This window comes from Macrobrachium nipponense, chromosome 15 (genome assembly GCF_015104395.2).
Source record: "Macrobrachium nipponense isolate FS-2020 chromosome 15, ASM1510439v2, whole genome shotgun sequence".
Classification (NCBI taxonomy): Eukaryota; Metazoa; Arthropoda; class Malacostraca; order Decapoda; family Palaemonidae; genus Macrobrachium; species Macrobrachium nipponense.
Window position 1 is genome coordinate 66,926,597 of NC_087208.1, and position 13,906 is coordinate 66,940,502.

The 13,906-nt window shown below is 38.9% G+C and overlaps 1 protein-coding gene across 2 annotated transcripts in view; it reads left to right on the plus strand.

Annotated features, from left to right (window-relative positions):
• Positions 1-13,623, plus strand: part of LOC135195030 (small ribosomal subunit protein uS8A-like) — a 43,554-nt gene extending 29,931 nt beyond the window's left edge. For both annotated transcript variants that reach the window (XM_064221343.1, XM_064221344.1), the window contains exon 4: positions 13,514-13,623. In XM_064221343.1, coding sequence (XP_064077413.1) covers positions 13,514-13,607 — 94 coding nt within the window. In that variant the 3' untranslated portion in view covers positions 13,608-13,623. The remainder of the gene's footprint in view (positions 1-13,513) is intronic.
• Positions 13,624-13,906: the final 283 nt, after the last annotated feature.

The following is a 13,906-nucleotide window of genomic DNA, read 5'->3' on the forward strand; positions in this document are numbered from 1 at the left end:
GAAAACGATTTAGGTATCAGGATCCCTTGGGTCTTCAGGACCAGAGCCAGACAGGCGCAAAGAGGCAGCAAGACGCAAGAAAGGACGTCAAGAGCCTCTTAGAACGCTGGATTCAGGACGTCAGGATTCTGCTAGAAGGCAGGAATCAGGACGCTATGAGCCAGGACGCCATGAGTCAGGGCGCCAGGAGTCAGGACGCCAGGAGTCAGGGCGCCAGGAGGAGCAGGCGCCAGGAGTCAGGGCGTCAGGAGTCAGGGCGCCATGAGTTAGGCGCCAGAAAACAGGACGCCAGGAGTACGTTAGGCGTCAAGTGTTAGGGCGCCAAGAGCCTGTTAAGCGTCAGGAAATCAGGACGCGGGGATCTGTTCAAGCGCCCTGAATCAGGACGCCAGGAGCCTAGCAAGCGCCACGAACCCGACGAACCTAGACAACAGAGTCTAGTAGCACAAGAGTGTTGCCGACAGACGGAGCCTCACTCTTCGTATAGGAGTGCTAAGTTTACGCACTCCCCTTCTCGGGAAAGGAGTTCTTCTCCCGGGAAGAGCCAGATCACTCCAAAACGATCTCCTTCTGTAGATCAGTTGGACCAGGTTATCGGAAGACGAAGAGCCTGTAGATGTAGCAGTTTCGGACTACAAGAGACTTTCTCTTTTGCTGCTAAAGGAGTTCGGAGACTCCCTTCATCCTGCGGACCCTCCTTCACCAGATCGTTGATGTCCAGCACTAAAGCTCTTAAATAGTCTTCTTCGTTAAGATGCGCCCCGCTCTTTGTATGAAAAAGGCATTGAAAACTTTTTCAGAGTGGTTGACTTCCAGAAGGGAAGCGGGCAAGACAGTTTTTTGTTCCTGCCCTCCTTCCAGTTAACAGGCCAAACCAGGAAGGTGGTACGAGACCAAAGAGCCGATGGGGTTAGGCCTGCCTTCTTCCGCGGATGCGGATTTTGCTTCCTTAGTGGACTCTGCTAGGAGGAAGTCGTTGCTGTCTGCTAAGGCAACTTGGGGCATGGGTGTGAGCTGGACCACCTTCTAAAGGGGAAAGGGCCTCTTTAAAACCCTTGAAGTCTTCAACTTTATGGACTGGGCGTTAGGAGCATTAGCGAAGAGAGCTCAGGACACGGACTTTGTTTCCATGGAGGAACTTTCCGAGCGTCCTGGCTTGCTGCCTGGACAGAGCGGTCATGGACGGTTCTGTGGAAGTTGCCTCTCTTTTCTGGACGGGAGTTTTGAAGAAGAGATCTGTCTTTAGCTCTTTCTTAGCAGAGCAGTATCACCCTTGCAAAGGACATCTCTTCTTTTTGCTCCTTTATCCCCGCACCTTTTTCCACAAGAGACGGTTAGAGAGGTTTCGAAATCTCTTTACGGAGAAGGCAACTCAAGATCTACTCACGCACTCAGCCAGAAGTTTAGGCCGGCAGTGCCGATAGAGAAGAAAGAGAGACCCCTCTTTTGTTCAGCCCTTTCGAGGGCCTCCTCTTCTAGAGCCCCTCTTAGAGGTCGAAGACCAGAGAGAAAGAATAGACACCTCTAGAAGGTCCTTCGGGAAGTCTAGATGAACAGCAAGTCCTCCGACGAAAGTAGGCGCCAGGCTACTCCACTTTGCCAAAGTCTGGTCGCAGAAGGGAGCGGACTCCTGGTCCCTCTCTATCCTGAAAAAAGGATACTTGATCCCCTTCAGGGAAAAGCCTCCCTTGACGACAACTCCAAGGGAGTTAACCGCCAGATATCGGATCCGGTCCGAAAGCTTGCTATGTTGCAAGCAGTGGAACAGATGATTTCCAAGGAAGCGGTAGAACTGGTTCAAGATCTCCAGTCCCCAGGATTCTACAATCGGCTATTCCTGGTACCGAAAGCATCGGGGGGATGGAGACCAGTTCTAGACGTCAGTGCCCTGAATTTCTTTGTCTTGAAGAAGAAATTTTTCAATTGAGACGTCTTCCCTCTTTCTATCTGCTCTTCGTCCATGGGGTACTGGATGGTGTCCCTGGACCTTCAGATGCCGTATTTCATGTGCCAATTCATCTGGCAGCAAGGAAATATCTGAGGTTCATGTTCCAAGGGTGTGGGTTCCCCAGTTATCCCGAGCGTGGTGCTTCGGACTTTCGACTGCCCCTCAAGTCTTTACGGACTCAGAAGAATGTAGCTTATTGGCTACATCTGGAAAGGGATCAGGATCTCGTTTATACTGGACGCTTGGCTAATAAGAGCCCAATCGGAGAAAAATGTCTGGAGGACCTTTTAGTGACTCTAAAGTTGACAAAGTCCTTAGGACTTTTAGTAAATCACGAGAAATCCATGCTGACTCCCCAGCAAAGTATTGTCTATCTGGGGATTCAGATGGATTCTCGGGATTTTCTAGCGTATCCTTCGCAGGAAAGGAGAGAACGCTGCCTAGAAAAGGTGTCAGTCTTCTTAAGGAAAGAACATTGCTCCGCGAGGGAATGGATGAGCTTGCTGGGTACCCTCTCCTCGATGGAAAACAGTCGTGTTTCCTTAGGAAGACTCACCTACGACCCCTTCAATTTTATCTGAAGGAGAATGGGATTGGAAGTCCAACAATCTGGGAGAGACTTTTTCCAATCTCGAAACGGATCAAGGAGAATATCCGTGGTGGTTAGTCCACAGAAACTAAGCAAAGGAATCTCCCTTCGCTTACAGAACCCTCGCCTAGCGTTGTTTGCAGACGCCTCAAGATTCAGGGTGGGGTGAGCGACCCTAGGTTCGCAAGAAGTGTCAGGCATTTGGGAAGGAGAACAAGTGTCCTGGCACATCAACAAGAAAGCTAACAGCCATTCATCTAGCTTTGGTTCATTTCGAGGAACAGGTCTCAGGTCTGGGGATTTCAGATTCACTCGGACAACACAACAGCCCTCGCTTATATAAAGAAGCAAGGGGGGACGCATTCCTTTTCCCTGTCGACTCAGCAAAGGATCTGCTGATTTGGGCACGGAAAGGAAGATCTCTCTCCTCACAAGGTTTGTACAGGGAGAGAAAAAATGTCCGGGCAGATCTGTTAAGCAGAAAAGATCAGTCCTACCCACGGGAATGGACTCTCAATCCTCAGATTTGCCAACAACTGTGGCATCTGTGGGGAAGGCCCAATATAGACCTGTTCGCGACCAACAAGAACCACAGATTAGAAACCTATTGCTCCCCGATCTCGGATCCTCAGCAGTAGCAGTAGACAGCTTTCTGCTAGATTGGACGGGCTTGGACGCGTACGCCTTCCCTCCTTTCAAGATAGTAGGAGAAGTGTTGAGGAAGTTCGCTTGCTCGGAGGGAACAAGAATGACCCTCATCGCTCCCTTTTGGCCGGCTTCTCGATTGGTTCACAGAGGTGCTGGAGTGGTTAGTGGATTTTCCAGATCGCTTCCACTAAGGAACGATCTTCTCTCCAAACAACCCCACTTCGACAGGTTTCACAAAACCTCCCCGCTCTAAGTTCTGACCGCCTTCAGACTGTCGAAGGACTTGTCAGAGCAAGGGCTTTTCACGAGAAGTGGCGAAGGCTATTGCAAGAGCCAGAAGAGTCTCCACTTCTAAAGTATATCAGTCGAAGTGGGAAGTTGTTTAGAAGATGGTGTAGGGAAAAGAAAATATCCTCCATCCAGTACCTCTGTAACTGAATCGCAGATTTTTCTCCTATATTTGAGAAAAGACTGTAACCTGGCAGTTTCAACAAGTGAAGGGTTACAGAAGTATGCTGGCCTTCTCAGTTTTTTCGACATAGAGGAATAGATCTGACAAACAATAAAGATCTTCATGACCTTATAAGGTCTTTTGAGACCACGAAAGAACATGTAATCAAGAAGCCTAGCTGGAACTTGGATGTGGTCCTCAAGTCCTAATGTCGGAAAAATTCGTACCGTCTCACGCAGCTTCGTTTAGGGACTTAACAAGAAAGTCCTTTATTCCTTTTTTGCGTTAGCAACAGCCAAGAGAGTGAGCGAGTTGCAAGCTTTGGAAGGTAAAGTGGGGTTTAAGAAAGATTCAGCGATTTGCTCCTTTTCAACCATTTTTTCTAGCGAAAAATGAAAATCCCTCAAAGCCTTGGCCAAGAAGCTTTGAGATAAAAGGAATATCTTCATTAACAGGGAGAGAACTAGAAAGGACTTAAGTGTCCAGTCAGGGCACTCAAGTTCTACCTGAGAAGAAGAAGTTGCTGAAAGGTACAGAAGAAAGTCTTTGGTGCTCTGTAAGAGATCCGAAAAGAGCGATTTCTAAGAACGCCCTTACATTCTTCATAAAAGATGTAATAAGGGAAGCTCACCTTAAAATGCGAAGAAGAGCATTTCAAGGTTCTCAGAGTGAGAGCTCATGAAGTGAGAGCCATAGCTACGTCGATGGCTTTTCACAAAACATGGTCGCTTCAGCTCTTATAGAGTCGACATTTTGGAGATGTATGTTCGGTGTTCGCCTCGAATTACCTAAGAGATGTTAAAATTTCGTACGGAAAAGTGCTTTGCTCTGGGAGCGTATGTTTCGGCGGAAATTCAGTTGGCTGGGAGAAGGGGCTCGGAGGCTAATCCTTCCTATTTAGTTTAAGGCTTAAATTACATGTTTATCGGTGGTTGTTTTATTGGTTAAATTGTTCAGAGGAATAGGGACCCTCTTACAATTCATAGATTGTAAACAAGGACTAAAGATGGTCAGGTGCTCGGGATTGGCTTCAGTGCCTCCTGGTGATTTGTTTAATAACCCTTAACTCTAGTCATTGGTGAAGGGCAAGGACGAAGTTCTCCATTGGATATGACAAAAGGTCAAGGGCTCTACCCATTGTAAGTGGGTCAGCCCCATTGGTACGATCCAGTATAGGCTCTGTCGCGTAAGCGGGCCCCTCGCCCCACCATTGACACGATCCAAAGAGTTATGTCAAACCATAGGTTCATTTCCTCGTTGAAAACTCTTGAGGGCAAAGCAGACTCATCGACAGTAGTCATGAAGTCTCAGCCCAATAAGGTAGGTAAACATATGGATTAGATTAATCCAAGGAAACATAGGTTGTTTTTTCCCTGTTTTTGTTGAATGTATTTAGTTAAGTATTATTTTGTTTTAGCTGTTCTTCTTGCCCGCCACCAAAGGGTGCCTCAATCAGCTAAGTATTATATCTGCTGGGTAAGTACCTGTGTTTTCCCCCAAAAATGAATTATTGTTAAGATACAATAACAGTTTTGTACATAACTTACCTGGCAGAATATATACGATTAATGGCCCACCACCCAGCCTCCCCTCAGGAGACAGGTGTAAAGAGGAAAATTATGGCTTAGAAAATAACGGGAATAGCTTCCACAGACCCCGCCAATCCCATCGGCGCGGGAATGGTAGGATCCAACCTGAACCTACCTGGCGCCGTGTGCCAGCGAGTTTCTTTGAAATTCTGTCGGGAACGGACCGAGTCTGATAGCTCTAGTAATATATCTGCCAGGCGTAAGTATGTACAAAACTTTTGATTGTATCTTAACAATACTCATTTTGTGCATTAAACATTTGAAATGCTCCAGTATACACATTTTTCTTTTTTTTTTTTTTTTTTTTTTTTTTTTTTTTTTTTTTTTTTTTTTGTTTTTTTTTTAAACACTATTAGAACTAGACAGTTTCTAATTGTTTTTAGCGTTGGTTTCCAAGTATTCATTGGATTTTAAAGCTCTGGTACCCCATTTCACCGCAAAATCTGGGGTTATACCGATTATCAACCTAAACAGTTTTTAACCCATTAAACGCCGAAGGGCGGTAAAAAAAAAAATGTTCTCCCGTGGTGCCGGATGGTGTTTCAGAGCCGATATTCGCGCGGAAGCGGGAAAAACAATTATTTTTTTCAAAAAAAATCACAGCGCGCTTAGTTTCCAAGATTAAAGAGTTCCATTTTTGGCTCCTTTTTTTGTCATTGCCTTGTAAGTTTAGTATGCAAACAATCAGAAATGAAAAAAAATTTATCATTATCATATATCAAATCAAATGCGGATATTATGATAGCTGCAAAAACGAAAATTTCAATAATAATGTTTTCAAATCGCGCTGTCGCGCCAAAAACGGTTTTAAATGTAACGAAGTTACTTCTTTTTTCGTTTGTAATGATACACTAAATTGCGAATCAATTTGGTATATAACACATCGTAAAACCTGATAAAAGCAACCCAGGAAAAGAAATACTTATCACAAAAATAATGCATGAATTCGGTAAAACGGCCACGGACGTTAAACAAACAAATATTTTTTTCAAAAATTCACCATAAATCTAAATAATTGTCCGAGAGACTTCCAATTATTCAAAAATGAAGACAAACATGATTGAAATTAAGTTAACTATTACTGGTCAAGAATATTAGCTTACAAATGCAGTTTTGGACCATATACTGACTAGGTAAAGTTGATCCCCCGAATGTCGAAATTTTTTAATATATATATTCTTTTTTTAATATGCAATTATTTCGGAAAATTAAGAAAAAGCTACAACCTTCAAATAGTTTTTTCGTTTTATTATTCTACATAAAATTGCTCAAACATTTTCCAACATATAAAACTCTATGAAAGCCTAAATGAAACCGGAGCCAAATAATGCCGCGAATGGAAAGTAAGGCACGTGGAACTTTGGGCGGCGAATCAGGTTGCCGGAGGAATTGGAAGATTTTTTTTAAATCGCCCATTTAAATCTAGGGAAAATATTGTGTACTAGGAGACTTCGGAATTTGTTTCAAGGATGCAAGGATCAAATGGGCTGAATATTACTAAGACTGGTAAGGGAAGTTTTAAAGCTTTCAATTTTTTTGCAAATTTCGCCATTTCGTAAGAGTCAACGTTGAACCCGAACGGGATTTGTTTAGTTAACGTTGGGATTTATAGCCAAATTATTGTCAAAATGACAAAAAAACTTACACTTCAAGTAAATTGTTGTTGTATTCTACATGACTTGCGCACCCATTTTCAAATGTATAAAACTTATGAAGGCTAATTCAAAACGTTGCAAACATTACACAATCGCACGTTGAATTTTCCGGAAGGAGTTTTACCGCTTTCTGGAACGTTAAAGAAAAATTTTATTTTTTTCTAAATTTTCGCCATAAATCGAAATTTATTGGTGCTAAGAGACTTCAAATTTTGTTGCAAATGAAGGTAAATGCTTGGAATTTGATTTACTAGAATTTATAAGCGGTTTTAGCTTACAATGCCATTGTTTCGAAACAATCGGTAGAGTTTCAAAAAGTTGGACCGAAAAAACGGTTGAAAATTTGTCAACTTATCAATTTTTAATTTGTGAAAATTTTGTTTCAATTGATAAAAGCTTCAACCATGGGTTGTGTTTAAAGTTGTATTGTGCACGAAATTTCGCACATTTTATATAAAATAAAACCTTTATGTAACGGCTAATTTGAAAATGGATGCAAAAATTACCCACCAAATCGCACGTTTATGATTTTTTCGGAAGAGTTACCGCGCGGCCACAAATTTTCTCAAGAAAAAGTTTTTTCATAAATTCACTAATAAATCGAAATATTGTGCTAGAGACTTTCCGTATTAGTTGCAAATTAAGTTAAATGATTGTGATATTACTACAATATTAGATAGCTTTACTTGCGTTTTTTCGAAACCATGTTTCGATAGAGTCAAAAGTTGACCGAAGGAAAAAGTTGAAATTTTGGCAATTATTCGTTATTTATTAATTGAAATAGCTCAAAACTGATACAGCTACAAGAAATCATTGAGTACTGGTGTATTCTCATGACTTATGCGCACATTTTCATATATAATACTCCATGTAACAGCTAATTTAAAATGGTACAAAAATTATGTCAGTGACGAAATAATTTCCGAGATGTGTCGTCAGATACTTTTAGTGCGGCAAGAAAGAAATTCACGCTTGCGCGCCTGCGTAACGATTGTAAACAAAACAACACCTTGATCCGTGAACTCCCCAGCATCCCCCAAGGCGCTTGATTGAAGAGAGTTTTTGGACTGGTAGGCCTAAAGTATTTTTCCGCGAATTTTTAAAAAAACTTTTGTATGTCGACGTAAAATACGTCCAGTCGGCACCCGAGAGACAAAAAATGTCGACGTAAAATACGTCCAGTCGGCGTTTAAGGGTTAACTGCTTTAGTATGTTCAAAGTAAACCTATCCTGAGCAATGCTTGGTTTATTGACAATTTTGTTCATTTGTATGACACTGAACCACAAATTGTGAAAGAATTGTAAAAAGAGTCTCTAAGAATAATTTAGATAGTGTCACGTAAGTTATTCAAAGTTTTGGACTCTTCTCTAATGTGTTCATTTTTAACATATCTAGAAACATCATTGTTAAAACAAAATGTGTTCATGTTGGTTCTTAGACAATTTTGTTTATCACTTAAGGCACTGAGAATCACTTAAAAAATTTGATGTATAAGAGATCCTAGATTGGATCAGTTTTAAGATATACACAATTTTGGGCTGTAGTTACTAGAAAATAAGCTATAAATTTTTTTCTTTTCTGCTCGTCAAAACTTACGTTTTCAAAATAAATTCTTATTTCTTCAAGAAGACTGACACAAATTCAATGAAGCCTTGATGTTGTTGAGGGAGAAAATTGCTATTCTGTGCTACCTTATCTACACTTTACCCTTATGGATGGGGTAATAAATCAATATGCAGCACCACAGGTCGGCAAAACTTTGAGGTTGGCCAATTTCAGAAAAAAAATTGTGATGGGAAGAGGAAGATATGCAAATGCATATGGTGTAAGAAAAAAAGTATAAAAAAATTTCCCTACCTTCCACAATAGTTGAAATTACTTTTTAACAACCCCATGTTGGGCCTCTTTTACAAGGCAATCGAAGTTTTACGAAGTTATACATGATTTTTTAATAAATAAATTTTTTATTTTGGAAAATAATATTGTAGCTCACACAATCATCAAAACAGATAAGAATTAAAATTAGTAACAAACTCTGAGCATATTTGTTGTAAAATATTTATGTAAATTTACCGAGAACAAAGATGCAATAACTTTTTTTGGATTTACTATACATGCTTTTTTCTAATAATTGTTTGCAAAAGTACATCTATAATGAATATACTGTCATAAAAGATAAGAACTAAACCAACAGCAAACCTTTGGTATGTTTATGAACAAATTTGTCTATTAAAATGGCTTGTGAGACAGACATGCACTAGCACTACATATCCTACCTGGAAGCAAGACCCAACTAAGTCCACAGAACCACCCAGTAGATTTTAGCCAGTCTAAAAGTTGCCATTAGTAAATGTATTGGCTATAGAAGTAATGGCACCTCTTTCCTGCCTGATTCCAAAATCGTGGTGTGTAATATTGTTTACTCACCATGAGTAACTCTGTCCACCATCCAAAACCTGTAATTGCTACTCAATGTGAGCATGTTGTCCATTAAGGGGTTGATTTTGAAAAGTGACGACATGATTTTTGAACTGCGAAACAATTGAACTTAAAGGTTGAATTGTGAAACAAACCTTTGGTCTTAACATAAGGATGTTTACCAGCGCCAGCTGGACAACTGGTACAATTAAACCCTCTTACGTCGACTGGACGTATTTTACGTCGACTTACAAAAGTTTTTTTAAAATTCGCGGAAAATACTTTAGGTGGCCTACCAGCCTAAAACTTTTGAATCACGCGCCTTGGGGGATGCTGGGAGTTCACGATCAAGGTGTTATTTTGTTTTACAATCGTTACGCAGGCGCGAATTTCTTTCTTGCCGCACTAAAAAAGTATCTGTGACACATCTCGGAAATTATTTTGTCACTTTGACCATAATTTTTGTACCATTGTAAATTAGCCGTTACATGAAGTATTATATATGAAAATGCGCATTTTTATGTAGAATACAACAATAAAATAACTCATGACTGTAGCTTTTATCAGTTTTGAGATATTTTTCATATAAATAACGATAATTGCCAATATTTCAACCTTCGGTCAACTTTAACTCTACCCAAATGGTCGAAAAACGCAATTGTAAGCTAAAACTCTAATATTTTAGTATATTCAATCATTTCCCTTAATTTTGAAACTAATTGGAAGTCTCTAGCAACAATATTTCGATTTATGGTGAATTTATGAAAAAACTTTTTCCTTACGTCCGCGCGTAACTCTTCCGAAAAAAATCATACATGCGATTGTGGTAATGTTTGCACCATTTTAAAATTAGCCGTTATATAAAGTTTTATACATGGAAATGTGCGCAATTTCATGCACAAACAACTAAAAACAACCCATGGTTGTAGCTTTTATCAGTTTTGAGATATTTTCATATAAATAACGATAAGTGCAAAAATTTCAACCTTCGGTCAACTTTGACTCTACCGAAATGGTCGAAAAACGCAATTGTAAGCTAAAACGCCTATATTCTAGTAATATTCAAGCATTTACCTTCATTTTGCAACAAATTGGAAGTCTCTAGCACAATATTTCGATTTATGGTGAATTTATGAAAAAAATAACATTTCTTTACGTCCGCACGGTAACTCTTCCGAAAAAATCATACGTGCGATTGTGGTAATGTTTGCACCATTTTAAATTAGCCGTTACATAAATTTTTATAAATGGAAATGTGCGCAATTTCATGTAGAATACAACAAAAAAATAATTGAAGGTTGTAGCTTTTGTCATTTTTGAAATATTTGCATATAAATCAGATAAATTTAGAAAAAAAAAAAAACCACGTTCGGATCAACTTTTGACTCTACCGAAAATGGTCGAAAAACACAATTGTAAGCTAAAACTCTTACAGTCTAGTAATATTCAGTCATTTATCTTCATCTTGAAACAAATTCAAAGTCTCTAGCAAAATATTTAAATTTATGGTGAATTTAATAAAAAAAAAAATCTTCCTTCCCTCCGTGCGCGGATTCTCCGCCACAAATCTCCGAAATGCGTACGTCCCATTCTCGGAATATTTGCTCCGTTTCATATTAGGCATTTCATAGAGTTTTATATATGAAAATGTGCGCAATTTTATGTTGAATAAAACCAAAAATATTTGAAGGTTGTAGCTTTTTTCTTATTTTTCCGAAATAATTGAAATAATTGCATATAAAAATATATATAAAAATTCGACATTCGGTCAAATTTAACTCATCAGATATGGTCGAAAACTGCAATTGTAAGCTAATACTCTTACAGTATAGTAATATTCAATCATGTGTCTTCATTTTGAAAGAAATTGGAGTCTCTGGACAATATTTAGATTTATGGTGAATTTTTTGAAAAAAAATATTTGTTTACGTCCTGCGAGTTACGAATTTCATGCATTATTTTGTGATATTTTTCTCTGTGTTTGCTTTTTATCGTTTTACAATGTGTTATATACCAATTGATTGCAATTTAGTGTACATTACAACGAAAAAAAAAGTAACTTGTTACCTTTAACCGTTTTGCGCACAGCGCGATTGAATACAATTATATATGAAATTTGTTTTTGTGTGCTATCATATATCGCATTATTTATATATGATAATGATAATTTTTTTCATTTCTGATGGTTGCATACTAACTTCAGGCAATGACAAAAAAAAAGGAGCCCTAAAAAATGAAACTCTTAATCTTGAAAACTAAGCGCCCTGTGATTTTTTTGAAAAAAAAATTTTTTTCGCTTCCGCGCTTACTCCGAAACCCCTCCGGCACACAGGAGACAATTTTTTATTTACCGCTCCGGCGTAAGAAGGGTTAATAAAAAAAAAATTGTGTGAACCAGGTACTATTGGCATCTGTACCCGGTCACGGGGCATTGTAGTTCCCAGAATGCCCTCGGCATTCCGTGACCTTTCAGTTATTTTCCTACAGCCTTTAAGAGAGAACATGATTACTCTCTATAAAGCCGGTTTAGTTTGCCCATTTATTTTCATAGCTTTCCTTCAGTGTGGGTGTGATCTGCTAGGTTTGATGGATACAATTTACAGATCTTGTTTGATAAATGCATGATATCTCTATATAGTAGGGACTTGAAAACTGTACAAGAAAAAAAAAACTGACAAAATTTTCTCAAGGGACAAAAATGTTTAGGAACAATAATATCCAGTTCAGAATACTATTTAGTTGAATTATTGAAAGACTAAACTGAATAAGAGCTGTACTTAATTGAATTGAAATTGTATTGGAAAGTGTAGTCTAGTATTATCTGTATTGCTATCTGGAGTAGAGAAAATGTTTGAGTACAGTATTAGGATTCTCATGGCAGGAGAGAGGTATAAGTTACACTAATAAGGAAACTACCGGTGTTCCATATGTGGCTGAGCTGTGATAAAATGTATATGGCTTGGACATATCCCTTGCACAGCTCCAGGATAGTATATTTTTTAGCTGGGCTCTTGTGAGCACCAGAAGTTGGACAACCCAGACCTACACATGGTTGACGACTATGAGGGGTGATTGGAGATTTGTGAAAATACAACATAGGAGAGACATGAAACAGTGATACAGCCAGTAATGATGATGATGGATCTTGTTTTCGATGAGAGGGATCTCCAACTTGGAGAATCTTTTCTCCTAGTTGAAACCACATTTCTGTACTCTGTCTGCAGTTATTTCAGCGTGCTTCCATGTAGCCGACATTTACTTTCGGATATCTCTCTTCCAACCGTTGCTGAGGTTGAAGTTTATTTTCAAATCCAACAGTGGAAGCTATGGGCCTTGTCAACCTCTTGCTAATGTTTCAATATCCTAAGCACATCCTCATCATATTGATATGTCAAGGGTTGACACTCGTGGGGACATTGGGCTGGATAGATATGAAAAAAAAAAAAAAAAAAAAAAAACCCGGTTTGGTGGGAGAGCAAAGCGAAAGTCAACTCTCCAAGGCAGTTAAAGAAAGACTGACATGTCACAAGGTTCCAAGCCTGGTCAGCGACCAGCTTCCACCTCGTATACGCATTAGTTGCCAGATGCCAGACTCTACTTAACAATCTTGATTGTTTTTAACTGATTTCTATCTGGCACTAGAAGATTACCCTATTGTTAAGACCTCGGGTTTGTTAGCTATGATAAATACAGTGATTAAAAATTTGTCATTTAACATAATGAAAATTATTAGAAAAAACATGTATAACTTAAATTTACCAGTCTTGGAAAAGAGGCCTTGCATTTTTTTTATTTTTCATAGCTAGCAAACCTAGGTTTTAACAATAGGATACATCTTGCTTGTGCCAGCTGGAAACCAGTTTCTTTTACCGCTATGGAGAACTGGAGCTTAGCTTCTCTCCTTTTCCAAGCCGGTTTTATTAATTTTTAGATTAAAATTCTTAACCATGTGCATTTGCATATCTTGCTGTTTCATTGATGTGATTTAGTTTTATTTATTACTTTTTTTTCAGTTTGCCTACCTTAAACACATGTTTTAACCTTTCCATTAAAGGTTCAAGCATAATAATAATAATAAAAAAACCTGGCCCAATTGTAACGATCATACATGTAGTGGTATAGTATCTTTACTTGATGATTTGACATGTTTGCATTCCCAGTTTATTTCATTTAGCAGATTTTGATACCAAGCATTTTTTCTTCCCTTTTAACAGGTATGTTGTTCTTACAACATCTGGAGGTATCATGGATCATGAAGAAGCAAAAAGGAAGCACCTTGGTGGCAAGATATTAGGATTCTTCTTCTAATAAAAATGAGATGAAACTGGTATTTTCATATCCCCTATTTGGATACTACCAAGGTATAATGGATAATTGGCATAAAAGTACACTTTAATACTGGTAGTTACTGAACATTAAATTATGCAGCATCTGAACAGATAAACTGTGTTAAGTCCTAAAATCCAACTACTATATACATACCTGAAAGTGGCATGGTTATTCCTGACCACTGGTGCTGCAGCAGTAAACCACAGGTTTTCTAACAGGTGGGTATGCTAATTATTGCTGGGAAAGGTTTGACAATATTGTAACCATACGCATAATCC